Here is a 24,229-nt window from a genome sequence, read left to right on the forward strand (position 1 = left end):
TTTATAAAAACTTTACAATAATCTAGATTTTAATTTTCTGATCGATTCTATGGCCATCATCCATCCTACTGTCATCTTCCTCTAGCCGCTCTTCATTCATCAATGGAGGCGGTGCAATATCCACCTATTTATGAGCTAAAGGCTAATGCTCACCTTCCACTCTTGCTCTTCATTGGTTGGTTGTCGCCTCCTGCGCCATCATTATCTCCATTGCTAGGAGAGCAGATTCGGCACCAATCTACCAGCCACGTAGAGCAGCTCCACAATTTCATCTTGCCGTGCTGATAATTTCTCGAAACCACATAGATTGCAATCTCAATCAACGTCTATGAATCCATAAGATTACGCTGAGTTGGTGGTGAACTGAGGAGGAAAGTAGGCAGTAAGGCACAGTGGTTCTATGGGGGAGCCGAGAGTAGAGAGGGTGAAGAGATGAGGAGAAGAGAGTGGAAATTAAAGGTGGTTTAGGTTTAGTAGTCCTTCTACCTTTCTTATTAATCTAGTTAGATTTTGAGCTATTAGATAATTGATCCAATGACTCAAATTCACTCTAGAAATTTATTTAAACAAATATAAGTGTGTGAGTGTGTGTATATATATATATCAAAAATAATAATATTATATATATATATCTTGGAACTTATACCCAACCTGTGCAAAAATTGGATTAGATGGGCGAAATCCAAGTTAAGTAAATGGGTAGGATAAAAAATTGCCATCCCCATTTATCTCCCATTCACTTGGTACCTTTGGAGAAAAAGCTACACTAAGGTAACGTACCGCGTGCATGGCCTGTGTAGATTCTTCAAATTCAAGATTCCAACCCCAGATAATGCTAGCCATCTATTCCAACCCTAGATAAGATTCCTACGCTCTGACTTGTGTGCGGACACGCATAAAAAATGGAACGGGTCCCATTCATCAGGGGCCATCGAATCTATTTTCCATCCCTAATCCCACGGTCAATATTTATTACTGCTACAAAAATCATTTGCCACAACTGTGGAACGCAAAGATTTATTATTCTCCAGACGACACACAAATCCAAAAGCCAAGAGGGCAGTTCTCGCGCATCCACCGTTGGATCGCGCAATGGTCACTTCATGATCTGCACGAAGCGCCATCAAACGGTTTACGTCGCAAAAGAGGATCGATCATTCTTTAGTAGCAAACAATCATCCGAACCGTCTAAAACCCTCGGCCCTCGATTTTTTTTTTTTTTTTGTTGTCAAAACGATATTACATTTCAAATACCTCTAACGTCAATATAACCTGACATATCAAAGAAAACTAAACAAAATAAGAAATGTGGGATGCACTCTAAGTTAGTTCAGAAAATCTTTCCAAAGTACCGGACAACATGGGAGGCGACCCAATCTGCTGCACTGTCCGTCTCCTGATATACATGAGATATCTGATAGAAAGTTAGCTCCCGCACCAATCTACGCATGTTCCACATCAGAGAATGGCCATCCCTATATATTGACACTTCGTATCCAATTAATTATCGTGGAAGAGTCACCCTCGAGGCAAAGGCAATCGGCCCCAATATTCATCTCGCATACAAAATATCCTCCCCGACTGCCCGCAGCTCCGCTCCCACGGCAGTCGTGCCTTCGACTCCTTCCCTTGTAAAGTACCGTCCGATCTCCCTCCTCTATTTTTTCCCCCTCTTTTCTTTTTTTATCGATCCTTTCTCCGTTTCAGATGCCAAGAACCCGAGAAGTCTTCTAACATGGACGCCGCCACCGCCGGAGCCCGGTCTCCGCCGCCCGCTTCCGGCAGGAAACTTGCCGCGCCTTTCTCTCTCCGAAGGTCCTTCTCCGAAGCGGAACAGGGGCTTCGGCCAAGAACTCGAGCTGTAGCGGCGGTCGCGGTGTCTGGCGGAGAGCGGACCGCGGCCTCCGTTGCGCATGTACTTGCCCACTCCTTCGGACAGAGAGTCTCGGACTTCTCACAATAGGTAGTTTTTTTTCTCGCCTTTTCCCCTTCTGAGTGCTTTCTGTCTACGTCGGTTTGGATGAATTTGGGAATCTCTGTCTAAGATTCTCTTGATATCTTAGTGTGTGTATGTATAATGTTGCTTTCTTATGTAGTAGACTGGTCTTTTGCCAAGAACACCTCTGTTTCGTGACATTCCTCCCCCCTTTAGAAGGTATTGATCTTTATTGATGGATTTTCTTAAAATCTTTGTGTTTATGGCTTCCAGTTACAAATGCTGTTCTCCTGTATGGCTCTCTGGTCTTCAGCGAAGAATTGCTCCGTTTCTTGAATTTCCTCCCCTTTTACAAGGGATCGATCTTCGTTCACAGATTTTCTTGAACTCTGGATGGTAATAGCTTCCAATCTCCATTTTTGCTTTCTTATATGGCGGCCATTCTGGTCTTTATCCAAGAACTGGTCTTTATGTAAAGTTGCGTGATATGATTTCCAAGTGTTATGATTGCTTCTTGCCTGCAGAGTTTTTCTTCGCATCACGTTTCAAATCAACATATTTTCGTTCTAATCTCATTTACAGAAACACAATATGAGTGGATTTATGTCATCTGATACAGATGCTACATGATTATGCTCTTTTGGCCAAAATGAAAGATTTAATTAAGATTCATTTAATTTGATGTTAAATTAGTAGTGCATTATGCTTGTCGAGTAGTCTTCTAGTTAGCCGACTATGGTTGAAGTTATATGCTTATCTGGTTCCAACAGATACCACTTTGACAGGATTGCTCGGGCATTTTTGAAGTTGGTACTTCAAGGTATCGATCCCTGAGTGTCAGCAAATCTTCTGTTTCATGTAGTCGGTAGAGAATCCTGCCTTTCCTAATGGAATGAGAATACACGGCATTGCACAGGCTTTGGTTTACTAGGTTTGGAGCTCAAATTCTTGGTGTGGATAGCACGGAAGAATCTTCTAAAAACCTTTTGGAGATAAGTCTTTTCTTGCTTTATCTAATAGTCTTTTCCTAATATATTGTTCATATATGATTTATGGATAGGGCAACCCCTGGCCTCGAATTAAAGCTAAATTTTATATGTTGTGCCAGCTTTTAGTTGTTGTGCACATAATCTTAAATTATCCATTTTGACTATTGCATAGCACATAGGTAGTTTACAAGTAAACAAATATATTGTTCACTCACGTAGTCTTAAAGTATCTTGATAGTGATATGCACATATATAATCTTTTAGAAGATTTTTCATTTATAGCGGTGAACATTTTGGGACCTAAGAAATATAAATAGAAAAATTTGTCCAAATAGAAGCACCCCAAGTTAGCAGAAGCTGAGGATAGAGTTAGGCAGGGGAAAAACACTCCAAATGTGCATTCTAATTTTTGTTAATGTCAGGACATCTTTAGATGGATATAATAAAGTACTTTTTACTAAAGATTATATTTTATACGATAACAATTGATCCTTCATGCTTTGCTGCTTCTTCGTACCCCTCTTACACTAAAGTTGACCCACACATGTCATCAATTACCAACAGATTTAGGATTTCTTGGATGAGCAGGGAAGAAAAGGTTGTCAACTGGTTCCAGCCATAAGTCAAACTCACATTGCTTATATATGAAAGAGAGAAAATTTCCCACTTTTGCTAATCTTTCAATTTTTGAAGAGAAAAGTTCAACATGTTTGTGTATTATTGGACGAATAGAAATTAACAAATTAAGTTTGGTTTGTTGCTGTCTAATACCGGTGTTACCATGATGTTGGAGACCCCAAAAATAATCTCTTCATAATTCTTTTTTTGTGTTAAAATCATGCTAATTATTCTTATAATTGACATTATACTTTTCAGTTGAAGTTAAAATTCATAATTTAATGTTCAACATATTTATAATGATTTCTCATGGATATAAATTTTATATATTTATCAGTCCTATAATGAATTATCTGGTACTTCATGGGTGAGCATAAGCTAATATTGGGAAACCCCTTCATAGCTGGGAAAGATCCAGCTCCTCCAGATTTAGAGGTTCCTCCTCAGGTTATGCCTCTTTTGCTTTCTTTCCCAATTCATATGCTTTTTATGATTTAACTCATGTATACAAACATCCATTTCCCTAAACTTGGATATAGCAATAATCACTACAGTTGGCTCATCATGCTTGCATATTAATATAATATGTTACTCTATGAGCTGGATTCAAGCATTAATTCGGTATGTTCTTGTAATCTTGTTAATGCAATTAGCACACCTAAAAAGTGTGCAATTATAACACAAGAAGATGGAAAACTATTAATTAATACATTCTTGTAAAGCTAAAGCTGTTTATTGATAAGCTTCTGTGGTAAGGGAGGGATTTACTGTGCCGAAATGCTTAAAATGCTAAAGCTCTGATCAATATCTGTACCAAGGGTTAATTGACAATGTTTGATGACAGTAATTTTAGCCATTTAGCTGTAGCAACCTGCTCACTTGCAATATCTTAATTATAAAGTTAACCATCTGATCTAGATCCATGGTCGAATGTATTGCTAATTGTGTTACTATTGATTGATTCAGACCCAGAGTACTGTACTGTACTTTACCGTGTGTCACGTTGCTGTGGAAAAATGCTCAAACCTGCTACAGAAGACAATAAGACATTTGCAATTGGTTGGCCCATCAATCTCCAAATGAGACAGCTTTTGATGGCTTCAAAATATGCAATTGACATGATGTGATATTCTGTAAACCATATTCTAACCAATCTTAAATACCTGTATCATCTAGGACGTTTGTGCTGGTTTTGATGACCGAACTTGAAACAATCCAGCAAATAATATCAAATTTAGCTCATAATTTAAGACATTAGACAAAAAAAATGAAAAGCATCAAGCATTGTGATACATACTAAAATAAACTTCTTAAATAGTGTCAAGTATGGTGTGCAAAGTGTACCAAACATTTACGAAGATCTTGAGTCATAATTATAATCTGTAGGAATGTGATTGACTGTGGATAGATGCACAAAATTAGTACACCCTTAAATGAATTAATTTTAAGTACACATAATTACCACACTTCCTTGGTGAATTGATTTTCATAGTACTGGGCAATAAGAATAACAACATAATTGTTTCCACAGAAGCTGTTCATAAAAGGTAAATTGCGCGAATGTGCCCGGTATTCATTTATATAATTGCAGCACCTTTCTTCAATACATCAAGTTGACTTGTTTAATAAATCCATCCCAATCCAACTTGTTGAAGTATTTAGTTTATTAGTCAGCACAATATTGTAAGGCATGCATTGAGTGTAAGTGTCATCGTCCTCTATTTCCAACCCTTTCCTCATATCATATAAGTCCCTAGGTTTTGTCTTAAAAACAACAATCCATGCTTTATCTTTTGGATCTTGCACAGGAAATACTTGTCGAGCTTAAGATGAAAATACGAATGACTTATCCTTCAATAACACACCACTATGTTTCAACCTTAAGAAATTTATAAGTTATGTACCCATTTGTGTCTTGCTTCAAACCTCTATATGAGTTTACATCAGCCAATCATATTGGAATAACATTATCTTAAACTTTCTACAATAATCCAATTCATAAATATCTGTAAGTGTATCATAATAAGTTTTTTCCATCCGCTTCTGCCATAACTCCACTATTCTGGATTTTTCTAAACTTCTCACGCTCCTTAGTATGAAATCTAAAACCATTGATGTTGAAACCGTATATCTGTTGACAATATCGTTAGGACCTCGAGCAATAGCGCTATTAATTCATCTGAACAATTGCTCTTCATCATCGATACCTAAAAATAAGATATAATTAATTATTATTTAATCATTGCTGATCCTTACTGAAATTAATGCATATTTTATATATTATATATCTAACATGTTTGAAAATTTAATCGGGGAATAACTCGATTAACCATCTTTGCTCAATCCTTGGGCTAGGACGAATGTTATGGTTGACTTGTCACTGAGTAGCCAAAAATTCTCTGCATACATATTAAATTTTTGGTCAAGAACATTGTGTGATAGGGCATTGAATTTAATCATCTTATAACTATACTAACCCATGATACTCAATTATTCTGTCACTGTAAAGTAACACAACGATGTGCTTATGTGAAGGATTTTTAGTTAAGAACAATACTTTCAACCTTCCCTAATACTCTTCCATTAGATAAGAACTTGTAAGGTTCTGCATTCTCTACAATCTCATAATTCTTTGAGATCGGTTAAATGTTGTGTCTACACCTTCATGATATCTTGAACAAAATGTCAAATACTCTTCAGCAATATATCTTTATGCAATCGAGCCCTTGGGATAGGATTTATTGCATACGCCATCCATGCTTGAACAAAGGAAATTCTTTGCAGCACATGTGCTGAGGGGTGCCAAATGATGGACCCAAGTCATGTTAGCCTGTCAAAAGTTTATTTTTGTATTGTTCTTTCATAGTAAAGTATCAATTTCCTGTTCCAAAATGATCAAGCATTTAATCATTCGACAAACTCAACTAGGATTAAGTTAGGCTACATAATGTCAAATTGTACTTAACCAATATATCAATCAGGTTTATTCATGTCTGGCCTCTGCCTAAGCTAGGTGTGACGTCAAAATCACTCGAAAGAGATTATTTTGGAAGGTACTGATATGGTTGCTAGATAGAAATCAACTCTGACATATAATCAAGGGATGCTCCTAAAACATCCCTACCTGCATCCAAGTGTTGGTTGTCTTAGGAGCTAAACTGCGAATTTGCATGCTTAATTAGTGACAAAAAAATTTGAAGTTCACCATTTTTTTCCTGCAACTTTCCTTCAACTTCATAGGATTGATATTCTCTTTATTTGGTGAGGAGTTACAAGCAGGTGCTGATTTTCCTTTCAGTTCATTGTCTCATGTTCTGTTTCAAATTTAAAGATACTAATTTTTGTATTAATCTTGTCCTTGATCAAAGATGGAGATGGGCCCAGTGATGAGCTATCCTTGGAGTCCAAGGCCGATTATACATGAAAACTGGCTATCTGAACTTTTCAGATTTTGATATAAATGAAAATAATAACATTTTTTGGAATTCTTTGAACTTGTTTTGTGCCAGCCAGAGGAGGCCTTTCCAGTAAATAAACTTCCTGAAATTAGAGAGCATGCCTTTTGGATTCCTGTTGACAATCATTACTTCGCATTCTCTAAGAAATAGAGGTAATATTTATGGTCTTACACCGATTGTCAAAGATTCGACGTTTCAGTCTTCTTCTATTCACAAAGCTTTCAAAAACAATCACCCCACCTTCTCTGTATAAGTTTCATGATTAATTATGATGCAAATAAGTAATGAGTTTGGTATTTTAGAAAGAAAAACAAATAGTGAGAGATGTTAATGGAGTACTATATCTATGAATTAATTAGACTTCTTTTTCATTATGACATCTTAAAGTAATATTACATGAACTTGAACACTTTTTTTGTCTGATTTTGAAATGCTGATGCTTTGTGATGCATAAAGAGCACAGAGGCACAAAATGAAGTTTCAATTTTTTGAAGAAATCTTAGTTTTCTTCCTGGCTAAGAATCTAAGTTTCTCTGATTAATGCCTAAGGTTTCAAGTCATGCACAGCTTCATGGTAGATTACCAACAAAACCACATCACTATATATGGCAGAAATGTATCATGACAATTTTTTTTTTTATATCTTGAAATACTGAGATCTAGTAATAGTGCATGAACATAGTTATGTATCCATGAGAAGTCAGTCTTCATGTTAACCATATTAAAAATTTCTTTAGGCATGGCTTCTGTAATGGAAAAAATGGGAAAACCATTTCTAATGAGCTCCTGCAAAATTTAATTTTGAGTTCGGTACTCAGTAAGAATTTCTAATTTTGGTTTCCTTTTTGATAAACCTATATTGATAACAGTGAAAGGGAGTTGCAGTGCTAAGAGCTTTATTGGTAATGCAGCCTATAGGGCATTTTTCTGAGATCCAAAATATAATGCGACTCCAATTGACATAGAGAGGGCTGCAGTTGCACTCATTTGCCTCCAACAACAAATTCCCTTTACAGCTTCTTAGAACCTCTGAGATTTAGCTGGTGGTAGCTCTTCTGAGTCCAACGAAGCTTCTGTTTTGGGTTCCTTGGCGGCACGAAATGCTGCTAGTGATTCATATCCTTGTTGACCCAAAGTTGCACTTCTAAATGACACTGTAAAGTCTAGAAAACTTTTACAATATGCTTATAACCTGACGAATGGCTTGACTCTTATTTATTTTCACTGGTTGTATTAACAGTAGTTAATCTTATTGATAATTTTCTTTTTTTTAAAAAAAAGTGCAGCATATATTAAGAAAGAAACAATCTCAGATCCTGTCGTGTAGGTAGCACGTAGAGAAGTTTTGATCTATAAAAGCAATAGCTGTATTCATTTCAGTTCCTAGAACTTACAAACTATCAAAAAAAATTATGGGCGTGGAGATTTGCACAAAGTCCTCATTAAATTTACATGTTCTTAGCTATCAAAGGCCATCTGCTTGGATCCTATCTTCGAGTAACGTGGTTATTTGGCATGAGACCTTTAGAGTTGAAATTATATGGTCAGACCAATTGTAATATATATAGATAAGAGCATCAGTGAATAGAATGAGCAAAAAAATTCAGAACGAATATTTGCTCAAAAAAACACAGAGAATGAATATAATATATTTCAGGAGGCGGAGATGAGTTTGAAATAATATTTGGAATAACAAGGATAAATTATATACCCAGTTATGTTCTTGATGATCAAGGGTCCTGAAAGGGGTGAAATGGGGTCGTACCTAATTTTTGGCATTAGGAAGGACAAAAAGTAAAACTTAAAAACTCGAAGGGAACATTAATTGCATTCAAGGTGAATTAAGATTTCTTCTTTGAATTGGAAAATGGAGGAAGCGACCATCATCCTTTTTTTTTTATAAGAATATATTTGTATTTCTTTCGTGCCATATGTGCCACGTAGTTGTTTTTGTGTATTAACATTCTACTCACTGAAAAATTATCTTAATCTCAAGCAGATTCAGATTTGGTTGGATCAAGTTTAGGTACCATTACGAATCCCTTTTCAACATTTAGGTAGATTAACTTCAAGCTTAATCCATACTTGACCTAAACTTATTTTAAACAAGCCTAATACTATTGGTTTTTCACTTTGATCAATATTCTTTTTGTCTTTCCCTCATCATAATTGACAATTTCCTTTGTTGTTATCGAGCATTACTTAGCCGGTGAATAAAGCCGGCAAGCTACCTCGTATAAGGAGATTGTAGCAATTTACAACTTTTTAAGGTTGGCATTGGGATTACATTCCTTGTGTACCTTATATTTGAGCCATATAAAGACGCCTTCTTCGAATCATTTATTAGAATAGATGGGGATTCAGTCGTGAAATCTCCCCGTCACATATGTTGTGGAGAGTGATGCAATTGCCAAATATAAGTCTAATTAGTGCAACAATTGACCATATTATGCAATTATCAACATTTCCTTCTACTTTTTTTAATGTATTTGTGTGATGTTTATGAATGTTTCCATTTTTAAACTTCGAATCATCTATCCTAATTCATAGGAAGTCAAACTTGAGTCCTCTCTTTCCGGTGCATGCCCTAAGGATAGCGGTGCCATCTGTCAAACTTAAAATCCCATTAGAATAGCACGTTGACATCTTTCGTGCCATTAAACTGTTTCTTTACTTTTCCCATATATTAATACTAGATCTATACATGTTTTCATTTACGAACTTCAAATTATTTATTTTAATTCATGAGAATTTAAACCTAGAATCTCTCTGCAACGGACATATCAAAAAAAGTAGCGCCAACCGCCAAATTTAAAATCTCGTTAGTGCGATAGTCAATAACTTTTGTTTCGTTTCATATTAAACCCTTATCGTAATTTTTTTTTAATTTCTTTACGATATATCCATACGACTTGCTCTTCCGAACTTTAAACCGCCAAATTCTTTCCGAAATGCGAGAGTTGGCAACTGTGGATGGTTTCTTCTACTTTTACAATAATTATTCTAATAATAATAAAAATTTAATTTTATGTTAAACAATGCATTCTGTTTAAATTTTTGGCCAACATTTTGAAATATTAGCCCGTTATATGAAATTTGGGTGCATGTATGGTGCATTTAAAATTTTCAAGTCTTAGTTTTTCTGTTTTTCATTTTTTATTTTTTTTATTTTTATTTTGGTGAAAAAAAGCTTCTTCTCGTCTATAAAACTCGGTATTCCGATTTATACCCGGTATCGGTCGCCAAACGCAGTACCCGACATACGGACCTTTCGAATTCCTCTGTGCCCCTTCCACGGAATTATTTCTCCCCCTAATTCCTTCCCTTTTCTCTCCGCCGTGATAGAAACCTCGCTTTTTTCCTGCTCGTCTCTGGGCGATTGGAAGAAAGGGGCATCGGGGGATCGAATCGGGAGGGAGCCCAAGGTATGGCGATCGTCTTCTGGTCCCTGATTGATTCGATTTCCTCTTCTTCCCGTTATAAAGCGATTTGCTGTTGATTTTTTCTGTTAGGTCACCGATTTTTCGATCCTTTTAGTCTCAAAAACCGGTTTTTATCGGTGTTTTGATCGCAGGTATCTTATCCCTCGGTTTATTTGGTACTAATCGCTTCTCTCGATCGATATTTCTTCTGAGTTCCGCGGATTGCTGTGGTTTTTTTTCTTTGTTGATGGTTTTCTAAGCTACTACAGATAAATAGAAGACCCAGCGTTGCCCCACTTTGCGTCAAGCTCCTCTCGAAGGAAATCTAGGGGAAAGCCCGTTGTTTCATGCCATACGAGATCCCCTTTCTGATCTGAAGATGCTGGGAATCATCAAGCAGGGTTGGCAAGATCAGTTCAAGAAAGAAAACTTGTAAAATCTCGTCAGCTGGTATGTCCAAAATTCTACCTTTATTAGGGCTGAATCCGATGAGGGCTCCTTTCTTTTTTTAAGCGGTGGATTCTTTTCTTTCAAGTTAATCATCTTCTATAACAGAATTTTGGCATCAGATACTTCTTTATTACTCAGATTTTTTTATATATTTGCTGTCTTATAATTTGCGATATTAGTATTTATAGTCAAAATTTTAGTTTGTTTGAAAGAATTCCGAATCTTGCATTCAGGTACTCTGTAAAGCTCGTTTGGAAGATTTCCTGTAGGTGAAGAAAGGGATTGCCTACTTATTTGACGTGTTCTTGATGTATGTTTTGATGGGGTTTCTAATAAAAGAATTGGCTTTGCATACTTATCTAACTGATTGTGATAAACACTTGTAGATTGTTTGGAGGGATCTTTGATCATGGCAGACTTGGAGAACCTGCTGTTGCAGGCAGCAGGGAGAACGGGCACATCTGGGAGGAAGAACAACCACTCTCGCCCTCAGTCAAGGTGGCGAAGGGAGGGCTCGTACTCTGATGGAAGTGATTCCAAGGATGATGACTCTGATAACCCTAGGTACAATAAAAGGAAACCAGCAGGCTCTCAAGTCCCTCTTAAGAAGAGGCTCGACCCGCCTGAGAAAGACAAGAGGAGTGGTTGGGCGGATGACGACGACGACGATGACGACAGGCACAGCGATGATGAATCTGACAGCGCTCCATCAGTTGGAAGTGATCTTTACAGGGATGAAGCGGATAAGGAGGAACTAGGAAAGATGTCTGAGCTGGACCGGGAGCTGATACTAGCAGAGCGGAGCACGAAGATAGATGATTACAAATTGAAAAAGATGGCAAGAGCATCATCAGCAAAAATGGAGAAGTCCCAGAAAGAAAGCCCTCCCCCTCTTCCGTACCGCAGCCGCTCATCAGCCCGCACAGATAGGACTGCCGCCAAGAGTGCCTTAGATGAGCTGCGTGCCAAGAGGATGAGACAGCAAGCTCCAGAGGGTTATCGTAGTAGATTCAAGGATGCAATTGGAGATGGAGGTAGCAGTGGTGCTGGTAATCAGGATATGTCTCCTCCCAAACATAGATCAGCAGCCAGTCCTCCTAGTGATTTGAGCAATGACCGTGAAAGCGGAGGCAGAATGGATAGTGAGGATGAGAGGTTCCCAGGGAACAACAAAATGGAGGATGATTTATTAGATGATTCCCCATCCAGATTGGATCCACTGAAGTTTGAGGATATCAAAGATATAACGATTCGGAGGTCGAAGCTGGTGAAGTGGTTCAGGGAACCTTTCTTTGAAGAGCTCATTCTTGGGTGCTTTGTAAGAGTCCAGGTTGGGTCTCGATCTGGTGCCAGATATAAGCTTTTCTTAGTTCGTAATGTGGAAGCAGCTGACCCTAGTAGACAGTACAAGCTGGAGCATCATACAACTTACAAGTTGTTGAACTTGACATGGGGTAATATGTCAGTGAAGTATGAGATGGCTTACGTTTCAGACTCTCCGGTGCTCGAGAAGGAGTTTAAGGAATGGCAACACGAGGTTGAAAAGAGTGGTGGTCGGATGCCAACCCGTCAGGATGTGCAGGATAAGAAGGAAGCTATTCAGAAGATCAACAACTTTGTCTATTCAGCAGCCACCGTGAAACAGATGCTGCAAGAGAAGAAGTCAGCCTCGGGGAGGCCAATCAATGTTGCAGCTGAGAAGGATCGGTTGAGGAAGGAGATGGAAGTGGCGGAGAGTCGGCGAGATGAGGTAGAAGTGGAAAGGATCCGAGCAAGGCTGAAGGAGTTAGAGGACATGTCTCGGCAAGCAGAACAGAAGGATGCAAAAGCTGTTAGATTGGCTGAGATGAATAGGAAGAACCGAGCTGAGAACTTTAGGAATGCCTCAGAGTTGAAGCCAGTGAACACAAGCTTAAAGGCTGGGGAGGCAGGTTATGATCCCTTTTCTAGGAGGTGGACTAGGTCCAGGAATTATTATGTGTCAAAGCCTGGGGGGGAGGGGAATGCAGCCGCTGCAAATGGTAATAATGGAAGTGCAACAACAGGTAATGGAGATGCAGGTGCTGTGGGGCCACTGAGTGGAGTTGAGGCTGGTGTAGCAGCCACTGCTGCAGCTCTGGAGGCAGCAGCCGGTGCAGGGAAGTTGGTAGATACGAGTGCACCAGTGGACCAGGGTACAGAATCAAACACGCTGCATGATTTTGAGTTGTCAATCTCTTTGGCTGCCCTGCAGAAGTTTGGGGGTCCTCAAGCTGTTCATTTGAATTTTATGTCAAGGAAACAGAAGATAGAAGCAACAACTGGATACAAAGTTCCAGACAGTGATGGGCGGCGACATGCTTTAACTTTGACAGTCAGTGACTACAAGAGACGGAGGGGTCTGCTTTGAATGACTGCTTCAAACAGGTTTCAGTCTACCAATATCTGGTTGGAACTTCTTTTGTTCCATTTTTGTGTGTTGGATTGCTCCATCATGCTCCCATCTGCCTTCCCCTTTATTGACTTTTTAAAAATTGATGTTTGGAGTTTATGTTGTTTTCATAAAAGATATTAGTTACTTTATTAATGACAAGTTTTGAACCTGGTGATTAGGATTTATGTTCTGATGATGCTTGAACTTGTTTGCTGAAACCTCTTGGATGTGTTTCTTGTTTAATTAATCAGCATAGTGGTATCCCTGTCTTTAAAGATGCAAGTATCCTTGTCAGATACTGAAACCTCAATCCAAAGACCAAAGGAATTAATTTGTGCTTGAACTTGTCCTCAGTTTTTAGGGCAGTTTTGTCTTACACTGGTAGTCATGTTTGCTGGTAATAAATTGTTGGTGCTTGAGATCTTCATCCATCAACATTTATTTTCAACCGGCTGCTTTTGATCTTCCTGTTTGTAGACTCATGAATGAAAAAATATGGCAAATTTAAAAAATTTTGCATGCATGTCAGCTAGATTTTCCTGTCAACAGACCCATTAATGAAGAAACATGTCAAATTTATAAAATTTGGCGGGCATATCTGCTGTTGTCTGAGCAACAGCTTTAAGCGGACCTTTTCATGGTGTAGATGTTAACTTTTACTTGATATCATGCTAGACATTCAGCATTGATCTTCATGCACAAAGTCAGAGTTATAACTTGGCTTAGTAGTGCTAGTTCGGTGCTAGTCTAACTTTCTTTAAAAAAATGCCCCAATTATTATTTGTTTGTAGTGCAGCTATGCACAATCCACAATTTTGGAAAGATGTCTCTGGGATTACTAATTTGTTTGTGATGCACGGGTGTTACAAGTCCATTTTCATTTATGAGCACGATGCAGTGCACAATAAACTCATAGACTGTTAATCCTTGCAAAACATCACAGCTGATGGTAGCAGATGCTAATTCCGACTCCATATTGAAGGAACCTTACATGTTATCATATGAGAATTTTTTAGTACTTCTTTCTGCTTTTATTGTTTCTGTCACTAGAGATTTGATCTTCTGCATCACAAATTATTGGGGAACCGAATCCCTGATTGTATGGTCTTTTGCATATAAACATGCTTTTCTCTTGAACTGAAAATTCCTTTCAATTATCAATGTGATCCTTCTGATGTAGGAAAATTGTTATCTGTAATGATTGAAGAGCTGTTAAGGGTCTCTTTGATTGCATATAACCTGACCTCCTTCAAGTCCACTGGTTGTAGCTGGTGCTTTTCCTATGCTTGATTTATTGTAATGCAAATTCCAATGCAACTCTTGTTTCACAAAGCAGTCCAAATGCTGCAAGCTGAACCATGGCCGAAGTAACTTTCGATGGAGCTGCGCAGGGACGAAGGGCGGTTGATGACATATGTTAGAATTGCTGTCTGATTTTAACCAAATTTATGCAATTCCACCTCTCTAAAACTCCCCTTGTTGAACATCTTCAGTTAAACCTACTAATGCTCTGAGCTGTGTACCGGCATCCATCACAAACCTTCTACTTTCTCTAGCATGGAGAAGGGCACTGAACGAGACTAAGCATGGGTTTTCTGATCGTCATGAGTTCTATGTCTAGGGCCAGGAGGAATGCCACCATGAACTGTAATTGGATGAAGTTGGCATATCCTTGGTTAGTCGACCGAAATGAGATTGCATGGCTACATTTTCATTCTTGTGAGGCCACATACAAACAGCTTTTAGGTATACAACTGGGGTGTCAAAGAGGTTGGAGGTCGGGTTTGGCCATATCTAAACCCAGATCCAACTAAAATCCTGTCCCTATCTAATATTATAACCAGAAAAGGGGTACCTAGTAGGTTTTGGGGTAGAAATTAGCTATTTAACAGGTTATTTTGCTGCACTTTTAGACTTGTCAAAATTATTTAGTGCACCTAAATTACTGTCTGATGAAGTATTAAAAAAAACAATGATACAGCGCACCTAAAGTACTTTTCTTACCTAAGCATCATGAAATCAAAGATATGAAGGAAAAAAATTACTAATATAATTAAGCTGAATATAAATATCAAATTATATGATATGACAAAACTAATTTTTTTAAAAACAGCCGCTAACCATAACTATATGAGACACGTATATGAATTTGATGTAACAAGATACTATCCATTTGACTTTTCCTTTTATGATTACAAAATATATTTGTATGTGTACTATTATATAATATGATAATGAAATATTGGTATAATTTTTTTTAGATTGCCCCCTTGACAATCCATCACTTGCTACATTATTGACAGAGATATTCTATGTAATTTTAATTCAACAATTTCTCTATAAAATCTAATAAGATCAAAATGTATGTGCTCTTAGGACTTTCCATTTCCAATTAAAACTCAAAATGTGATTTTTTTTGACATTTTTAATTTTTTTTTTTTTTTTTTTTGGGCAATGTCATGCTGTATATAGAGGGTGAGAAGCTCACCTGCCTGCTGCACCCGCTAGAGGGCATGCTGGCAAAATCTCTCTAGCTTTACAAAATCTTCCAACAAGTTTTAATTTTTATTAAAAATGCTTCGAACTCAAGGATAATCACATTAAAGGCCTTTAGAAAGAAAAATTTTGTCCTGCCTGTCAAAAAACACATTAAAGACTTGAGTTCTGCGTAACCTACTGCAGTGCTAATGCTTCAGATGACTGTAATCTATTTTGCTTTGCTAGATGGAACAACAGATTCAGCGACACATATATCTTCTCTAAAGTGTAAAGCAAAGCAGGGAGAGTGAATTGTTCTAAAGAGGCCTATGCATGCATGTGTCCCGCATAGGTTTAAATTCTTCCTCATCATCGTTATCTTCCATCATCATCAATTTTTTTTAGAGAGACGAACAGAGTCCACTTACATCATAATTAGCTAGGTTCATTATATTTATGTTTTTAGATCGAAAATCTGGTTCTCCATGAATCCCAGATTTCTGAAGTATTATGGAAGAACCAATATATTCAGACCTGAAACAGAGATATGGTATCTAGCAGATATAGATCTCAATTAACCTTATACTTAGACTGGATTGTTCAAATTTTTGCATGGGGATCATGAAAGGCAGTCCTCCAGTGTTAACAGAGTGCCAAAACTTATGTGCATACATTTGAATGTTCATTGTCATGTGCAGAGATTTTTGGAATTCCTTTCTTGCTAAACATCAACCTCAACTCCTTTTCCCTTCAGACCACTAAATCTTTTACTTTAACATCTTCTGGGCATTTAAGTTCAATCCTAAGACATTCAGAATTTTAAATTTTTTCTCTTTTAATTTTTTCAGTTTTAATGATTCATCAACCCATTATTTCGAGTTTAAGATAGCTCAATACAATATGAATTTTTATAAATCCATTGAGTAGTTTCTATGGAATAAAAGTATCATTAAAAGAAGTAGATTCTATGATCATAGTTGACAACTATATTTGCCATGCTTGCTCTAGTTTTTCGTTCCTGATAATAAGATTGTTATAGTTTACTGCGGAAGGGGCGACCGGATGTCATCCACTGCCTTCCCACGGCCACCATCTGTCCGTTCCCCTTCTTCCGTATCTCCACCACCACCGCCGTCAGCCTTCTGGTCCCTTTGTGCTCCACTATCCGTGCGTCGATCTCCACCTCTTCCTGCTCCCAATCCCATTTCATTATCCATCATCATCAAGAATAGCAATAACGATGATAAAAATTGTAATAATTGGTTGCTAGGAATTAGAATTGGATGGATGGTTGGTTGTTGGGGATAAAATAAAATGAAGGGAAGAGACGTCCGTACGTTGGCGCGGACGGGGGAGAAGTAGGAGATGTCGAACTGGACGGAGACTTTGATGAGGCCCTCGGTGGTCATAATGGCCGCCGCCCCCACGTCGTCCATCATCGTCCCGATCGCCCCGGCCTGCCAATTGCCCTCCCCGTCCTGCGCGGAAATGGATTTCTTTAATCCAGGCTAGGTTTAGGTTCAGCGATTCTTGTTCTTAGGAAGGAGAGAAGGGCATAAATAAGAAGAGGGAAAGGAAAGGTAGGTACTTAACGGTGAGGTGGGCGGGGACGCGGAAGCAGCAAAGGGCTCGGCCGGCCTGGGCGCGGAAGATCCGGAGGCCGGAGAGGGAGAGGGCGTTGAAGAAGCCGCCCTTCCACACCGCCTCTCCGGCGGCGTCTAGGCTTTGGCCCTTGGCGATGATGCCCTCCAGCCAGTCCCTGGCCGCCCTCTCTCGCTCCTCCATCCCCATCCCCATCCCCGTCCTCTCGGTCTCTCCTCTCTCTGTCTCCTGCAACCAAAAGTCGCCTACCGGGTGTGAATGTGATCTACGCGCACTCTCAACCCAAGATCTTATCTAAAAAAATAGCCTATTTGGATTCTTTCTTATCCTGTACAAGAACTATCCAATATATAATGGATATAAGATTAAACATATATTCGTACGAATTCTCGCAAGGAGTGACCGCCCTGCTGCTATTGCTGTACTGGCTGTGGTGATGGACTGCTTCGTTTCGAAAACGCTCGCGGCTTGTTCGGTCCGCGAGAAGGTTTTTTTTTTTTTTTTTTTTTTTTTTTTTTTTTTAATATAATTTATAGAAAACAAATTTCTAAGAAAAGAATGTTTATAAAAATATTTTTGGCATGTTTGGTTGACCATGGAAAAGTGACAAATTTACAAAGTATTTATGTTTGATTGGCCATATACTTTTCTGAAAAAGTTATGTATAATTCCTATTATGCCCTTAATAAAAATTAGATCTTTAATGCCTCTTTAATGCTTTTTTAATGCTGAAGGGTCTTTTTAGGAAAAAATAAAAATGAAGTGATTTCCGCCTCATGAGAAAGTAACTTCCCTATGTTTCTCATGGAAAAGATTTTTCTATAAAATGTGGGAATCATATTTCCATGGGAATACAACTTTTCCGTCTCTTTTCTTTGAAAACTCCAATCAAACAAGAGACATCTCATTACTTTTTTGTTGACCACATTTTCTCCCCTTTCTTTTCCGCGAACCAAACGAGCCCTAGGAGTCTAGGCTGTCGCTTCGGTACCTTTTTACCCAAACACCCACAAGACATGAACCAAGAGTTCTTAAGTATTGACAGAGTTTTTTTAAAGAAGTCATAGTTATTGGACCTCTCGGACATGGGTGCAAATTTGGAAGATTAGGAACATTTATATTTCCAATTGTCTGCTTATCTTTTCAGTCGTACAAAAAAGAAACATAATCCAATTGCACATTTTTTTTTTAACTTAGCAAGCAATTTTGTGGAAAATTACAAACCAAAGATAGAAAAATCTCCTAATTCTATTGTAGAGCAACTATTCATCAAAACTTCTTTTAGTCTTATTAGTAAAAATTTTATCTTTTTATCCAGAAAGATACAAGTTGTTTTGTGAGTAGCTTGTATTTAACTTGAAATTTAGCTCAAAATTGACTTACTCAAATAAGTAAGCTGAGCTAGAATTTCTTTTAAAAAATATTACTATTTTACTAAAAGAATGCCCGTAAGAGCTAAATGATTTTTGTTTTATTTGTATAAAAAAAACAATATATATATATATATATATATATATATAATTTATGATTTCATTGTAAACTTCTTCTTTACTCTCTCTACTTGAAGGGATATGTTAAATGTATACGTAGGCCCTACCCAAAATGCTGAACATGGTCGACAGAATATAAAGGGATGAAAACTTGTATAAGCATCTGAAGAATTATATAACATTGCACTCTAGATATCCTTTCAAAGTATAATCGGCAAACTTCATCCCTCCCACCTCACCAAAAAAAAATAAAAAGCTCAAAATAAATCATTCACTAAATTATCACAAATAAAAAAAAGAAAAAGAAATAAATCTAAAAATCAGGATCGATCCTCCTCTCAGTTGTTAAGTTTTTCTTGGACTTCGAATCTGTGACCGTGAGGAAAAAAAAAAAAAACCTTTGGTCCCTTGATTTTTCCTTTTATAATTACAAAATATATTTGTATGTGAAATATATATAATATGACAGTGAAATATTATATAATATGGCAATGAAATATTGCTAGTATAAATTTTTTTAGATTGTCCCCTTGACAATCCATCACTTGCTACATCATTGACGAAGATATTCTATATAATTTTAATTCAACAATTTCTCTATTAAATCTAATAAGATCAAAATATATGTGCGCTCAGGACTTTCCATTTCCAATAAAAACTCCAAATGAGATTTTTTGTCATTTTTAATGTATTTTTTCTTATTTTCTTTCTCTTTTTTTTTTCCCCAATGTCGTGTTGTATACAGAGAGTCGCAAGCTCACCTGCCTACTGCACCCGCTAGAGGGCATGCTGTCAAAATCTCTCTAGCTTTCCAACATCTTCCAACAAGTTTTAATTTTTATTAAAAATGCTTCGAACTCAAGGATAATCACATTAAAGGCCTTGAGAAAGAAAATTTTTGTCCTGCCTGTCAAAAATCACATTAAAGGGTTCTAATGCTTCAGATGACTGTAATCTATTTTGCTTTGCTAGATGGAACAGATTCAGTGACACATTTATCTTCTCTAAAGTCTAAAGCAAGGCAGGGAGAGTGAATTGTTCTAAAGAGGCATATGCATGCATGTGTCCCACATAGGTTTAAATTTTTCCTCCTCATCGTTCGTTATCATCCATCATCATCAATTTTTTTTTAGAGAGACGAACGGAGTCCACTTACATCATAATTAGCTAGGTTCGTTATATTTATGTTTTTAGATCGAAAATATGGTTCTCCATGAATCCCAGACTTCTGAAGTATTATGGAAGAACCAAAATATTCAGACCTGAAACAGAGACGCAGAGATATGGTATTCTAGCAGATATAGATCTCAATTAACCATATGCTTAGCCTGGAATGTTCAAATTTTTGCATGGGGATCATGAAAGGTAGTCCTCCAGTGTTAACAGAGGGGCAAAACTTATGTGCATACATTTGAATGTTCATTGTCATGTGCAGGGATTTTTGGAATTCCTTTCTTGCTAACATCAAGCTCATTCAACATGGTCCACTGGGTTCAATAATAAGAACCCCCTTAATACACTCATTTTCCCTTCAGACCACTAAATCTTTTACTTAACATCTTCTGGGCATTTAAGTTGAATCTTAAGATATTCAGAGTTTTAAATGTTTTCTCTTTTAATTTTTTCAGTCTTAATGATTCATCAACCCATTATTTCGAGTTTAAGATAGCCCAATACAAGATGAATTTTTATAGATCCATTAAGTAGCTTCTATGGAATAAAAGTATCATTAAAAGAAGGTGTTCAGATATTGCTCACAAAAAGCCACTTTTGAAGTCAACTAAGTAGCTTCTATGGCATAATTACTCACAAGAAGCCATGCTTCATGTCCACTAAGCAGCCTCTATGATTCAATTATAGGTTTTCCACACAGAAGAAAACTGGAACTTGAAGTATCACAATTTGACACATAACATCCTTCATCACAATCCAATATTTAACAACTTGGTGCATAAAAAAAATTGGTTCTCTAAACAAGCATAACTTAATAGTTGAGGGAAGCTAGGATTATGGAAAATTTGATTTCCTTGATATTTCATCCAAGGTAGCGAGTTTGGAACATCACCACCCCATGATAATCAGGGGTTGTAGATTTATGTTATTGACAATTAAAAAGGCATTGATAGCGTTTGGGGCAATGAATATATTTCTAACCTTGTATTGATCCTTCTGTTTTCTTGCTCCTTTTCTTTTCCTTTCTTCTTTGTTTTCTGTTCTCTCTCTCATTCCTCCGCTCTTGCACTTGAATTTTAATGAGTTTTTTGAAATACTTGTCCATTTGTTCTCCAAGTATCGTGCAGAATCTCGAAACGCACGTAGCATCTGCATGCAAAGAATTATGAAATTTGTTAACTTGGATTTTTGCAAATTATCAGCCAGGAATTTGCACCCCTCTTATCAAAACTCGATCGAAGTCATGATAAAATTTGTTTGTTCCAGTGATAATTTTTTCCTTTTAATTAGGAAAACATGAACAGATTACAATTTCACAGGGGACAATTCATCCAAAAGCCTGCCTTGACAACTATATTTGCTATGCTTGCTCTAGTTTTTCGTTCTTGATAATAAGATTGTTATAGTTTGCTGTGGAAGGGGCGACCAGATGTCATCCACTGCCTTCCCACGGCCACCATCTGTCCGTTCCCCTTCTTCCGTATCTCCACCACCACCGCCGTCAGCCTTCTGGCTCCTTTGTGCTCCACAATCCGTGCGTCGATCTCCACCTCTTCCTGCTCCCAATCCCATTCCATTATCCATCATCATCAAGAATAGCAATGACGATGATAAAAATAATAATAATTGGTTGCAACTTGCAAGGAATTGGAATTGGATGGATGGTTTGGTTGTTGGGGATAAAATAAAATAAAACGAAGGGAAGAGACGTCCGTACGTTGGCGCGGACAGGGGAGAAGTAGGAGATGTCGAACTGGACGGAGACCTTGATGAGGCCCTCGGTGGTCATGATGGCCGCCGCCCCCACGTCGTCCATCACCGTCCCGATCGCCCCGGCCTGCCAATTGCCCTCCCCGTCCTGCGCGGAAATGGATTTATTTAATCCAGGCTAGGGTTTAGGTTCAGCGATTCTTGTTCTTAGGAAGGAGAGAAGGGAATGAATAAGAAGAGGAAAGGAGAGGTAGGTACTTAACGGTGAGGTGGGCGGGGACGCGGAAGGAGCAGAGGGCTCGGCCGGCCTGGGCGCGGGAGATCCGGAGGCCGGAGAGGGAGAGGGCGTCGAAGAAGCCGCCTTTCCACACCGCCTCGCCGCCGGCGTCTTGGCTTTGGCCCTTCGCGATGATGCCCTCCAGCCAGTCCCTGGCCGCCCTCTCTCGCTCCTCCATCCCCATTCCCGTCCTCTCGGTCTCTCCTCCCGTCGTCGCCCGCTCGCTATATCTCTGTCTCCTGCAACCAAAAGTCGCCTATAGAGATGGGCACTGGGCCGGGCCGCCCACGGCCCGGCACGGCACAAAGCGGGCCGTGCCTGGCACGGCCCGCCAGCTACAGTGACGGGCCGTGCCTGGCACGGCCCCTTTGATAGGGCCGTGCTGGGCTAGCGAATCCTGGCCACTGGCACGGCCCGCTTCGGGCCTGGGCCGGCACGGCCCGGTCTAGGCACGCGGGCCAAGCACGGCACGGCCCGCGTGCCAGCACGGCACGGCCCATAAGGGCCTGGGCCGTGCCTGGCACGGCCCGTGCCTGGTCCAAAGAATTACTGACATGCACAATTATTTCACTTTGATCCCTTCTTTTAATACTAATTCTGTAACTTCTTACGAGATAGCTGTGCCAAATGGTCCAAAGAATTCTTAGATTGGAACTTTATTATCTATTTCTATGTAGGTAGTGAATAATTGCATATAGCAAGACAGTCTTAATCATTCAGATACCATTATGCTGCTGTAATTTTGCCCCCATTTCCTTTTGTGCTTTCCTTTGCCAAGGCTTTGCTCGGTATAGCTAGTGAAAAAGAAACGGGCCAAGAATGTGCTAAGCACTAATGGTCTGAAATTGGTCATTGTTTACTAGCTTAAAGAATATATATGTGCCATTTGTTTGCTACTTCAGAATGGAAAAACATATTAAAACTTCACTAGATAGCTAAATGGGAATCCAGAATGCGATAATGTTTGAGCTGAAAGCTTTCATCCGTAACTCTTGAATCTTATGGAATAGTTTACTTTTGTAGAAAACCTTGATAGATCTTGCAGTATAAAATTCAATCGACAATATATGTCAACTGGGAAATGATAAGATGTTTAAGTATATTTCATCTCTGGAACATTTGTGAGTATTTGTCCATATGAATGAACATAAGATTATGTTATGCTAAAATTTTTCTGGACATTGCTAATTTATAAATTCTTTGGACACATAATAATTGAACCCATTTTCGTTCTGGATCTTTTTTTTTTAATCTAAAATCGTCATACTAGGACTGGAATTCTGGAGTCTTTATTAGACTACAACCAGTTACGGGCCGTGCCTGGCACGGCCCGTTACCGCCCGTTACGGGCCGTGCCTGGCACGGCCCGTGCCGTGCCGTGCCCGGCCCGGCCCACCAATAGAGGGGCCGGGGGCCGGGCCGGGCTTGCCTTCCGTGCCTCACGGGCCGTGCCAGGCACGGCCCGCTTCATAAGCGGGCCGTGCCAGGCACGGCCCGTTTAGAGTTTTGGCCCGGGGGGCCTGGGCCGGGCCGGCCCGGCACGGCCCGTTGCCCAACTCTGGTCGCCTATCTGGGTGTGAACGTGATCCACGCGGACTTTCAATCCAAGATCTTACCCAAAAAAATTAGCCTGTTTGGATCCTTTTTTTATCCCGTACAAGAACAATCCAGTATCTAATCGATATAAAATTAAACATCTATATGTACGAATTCTCACAATGAGCGATAAACTGCTTGGTTTCGAAAACGCCCGCAAGATACGAACTGGGGAATCCAAACACGACAACTAGGACTCTAGGATGTCGCTACGGTACCTTTTTTTTCCCAGACTATTATAATTATCTTTTTTCAAAGCTAAATTACCTAGAAAGAGAGTACTAAATAAGCTTCCCAAAACTATATAAAAAATAAAAATTAGGGCACCAAATCTAGCAGCAGAGAAGAGAGCGCAAGTTTGATGAGTTCTCCAATAGAAGGGGATTTTTGAAGGAAGTAAGATTGCCGGATGGTGTTGTAGGTAGAGCTGATCAAGGCCGAATTTGGATGTAAAAAATATCAAATTTTAAATAATCTTATGTAAAAAAAATATAATTTAGATATGAGGACTGGCCCATAATTGGCCCTAGTTATAAGAGTTCTTAATATTGACACAGTTTTTTTAGAAGTTCTAGTTAAAGAACCTTACTGACATGGGTGCAAATTTGAAAGATAGG

General features: G+C 38.7%; 3 protein-coding genes across 27 annotated transcripts; 1 reads left to right on the forward strand and 2 right to left on the reverse strand.

Moving 5' to 3' along the window:
- Positions 1–1,521: 1,521 nt before the first annotated feature.
- LOC103715837 (protein RTF1 homolog) lies at positions 1,522–13,482 on the forward strand. 22 transcript variants are annotated; one of them, XM_039130236.1, is made up of 10 exons: positions 1,522–1,636; positions 1,708–1,963; positions 2,210–2,332; positions 2,707–2,756; positions 2,853–3,990; positions 4,510–10,426; positions 10,514–10,599; positions 10,693–10,873; positions 11,107–11,183; positions 11,260–13,482. In XM_039130236.1, the coding sequence occupies exon 10, from the start codon at positions 11,283–11,285 to the stop codon at positions 13,260–13,262; it is 1,980 nt and encodes a 659-aa protein (XP_038986164.1). In that variant the 5' UTR covers positions 1,522–1,636; positions 1,708–1,963; positions 2,210–2,332; positions 2,707–2,756; positions 2,853–3,990; positions 4,510–10,426; positions 10,514–10,599; positions 10,693–10,873; positions 11,107–11,183; positions 11,260–11,282; the 3' UTR covers positions 13,263–13,482. The 22 variants fall into 22 exon arrangements, with proteins under 22 accessions (XP_038986164.1, XP_038986162.1, XP_038986175.1 ...); XM_039130234.1 differs by having other exon boundaries at positions 10,514–10,575; XM_039130247.1 differs by having other exon boundaries at positions 10,514–10,575; positions 11,107–11,142.
- A 3,161-nt stretch (positions 13,483–16,643) lies between these two features.
- Positions 16,644–17,678, reverse strand: LOC113463491. Of its 2 annotated transcripts, none has more exons than XM_039130251.1 (3): positions 17,358–17,678; positions 17,102–17,260; positions 16,644–16,953 (listed from the first exon to the last, which is right to left on the reverse strand). In XM_039130251.1, the coding sequence occupies exons 1-3, from the start codon at positions 17,559–17,561 to the stop codon at positions 16,798–16,800; spliced, it is 519 nt and encodes a 172-aa protein (XP_038986179.1). In that variant the 5' UTR covers positions 17,562–17,678; the 3' UTR covers positions 16,644–16,797. The 2 variants fall into 2 exon arrangements, with proteins under 2 accessions (XP_038986179.1, XP_026664864.2); XM_026809063.2 differs by having other exon boundaries at positions 16,651–16,953; positions 17,102–17,242; positions 17,358–17,656.
- Positions 17,679–20,863: 3,185 nt separating this feature from the next.
- LOC103715755 lies at positions 20,864–23,877 on the reverse strand. Of its 3 annotated transcripts, none has more exons than XR_005513392.1 (5): positions 23,583–23,874; positions 22,003–22,272; positions 21,747–21,887; positions 21,373–21,585; positions 20,864–21,178 (listed from the first exon to the last, which is right to left on the reverse strand). XR_005513392.1 is itself a non-coding variant. In XM_039130252.1 (5 exons), exons 2-5 carry the CDS (start codon positions 22,198–22,200, stop codon positions 21,006–21,008), a joined length of 642 nt encoding a protein of 213 aa, XP_038986180.1. In that variant the 5' UTR covers positions 22,201–22,272; positions 23,583–23,877; the 3' UTR covers positions 20,864–21,005. The 3 variants fall into 3 exon arrangements, 2 of the variants coding, with proteins under 2 accessions (XP_038986180.1, XP_038986181.1); XM_039130252.1 differs by having other exon boundaries at positions 21,456–21,585; positions 23,583–23,877; XM_039130253.1 differs by having other exon boundaries at positions 21,456–21,585; positions 23,734–23,844.
- Positions 23,878–24,229: the final 352 nt, after the last annotated feature.

Source organism: Phoenix dactylifera, chromosome 9, assembly GCF_009389715.1.
Source record: "Phoenix dactylifera cultivar Barhee BC4 chromosome 9, palm_55x_up_171113_PBpolish2nd_filt_p, whole genome shotgun sequence".
Taxonomy (NCBI): Eukaryota; Viridiplantae; Streptophyta; class Magnoliopsida; order Arecales; family Arecaceae; genus Phoenix; species Phoenix dactylifera.

Coding starts and splice junctions, on each gene's coding strand:
- LOC103715837 (XM_039130228.1), top strand. CDS start 11,283: ATGGCAGACTTGGAGAACCTGCTGTTGCAGGCAGCAGGGAGAACGGGC.
- LOC113463491 (XM_039130251.1), bottom strand. CDS start 17,561: ATGGGGATGGGGATGGAGGAGCGAGAGAGGGCGGCCAGGGACTGGCTG. Junction 17,261..17,357: donor GCGTCCCCGCCCACCTCACC/GTTAAGTACCTA, acceptor CCTGGATTAAAG/AAATCCATTTCCGCGCAGGA. Junction 16,954..17,101: donor TCTCCCCCGTCCGCGCCAAC/GTACGGACGTCT, acceptor GATTGGGAGCAG/GAAGAGGTGGAGATCGACGC.
- LOC103715755 (XM_039130252.1), bottom strand. CDS start 22,200: ATGGGGATGGAGGAGCGAGAGAGGGCGGCCAGGGACTGGCTGGAGGGC. Junction 21,888..22,002: donor GCGTCCCCGCCCACCTCACC/GTTAAGTACCTA, acceptor ATTTCCGCGCAG/GACGGGGAGGGCAATTGGCA. Junction 21,179..21,455: donor AAGGCAGTGGATGACATCTG/GTCGCCCCTTCC, acceptor CTTTGCATGCAG/ATGCTACGTGCGTTTCGAGA.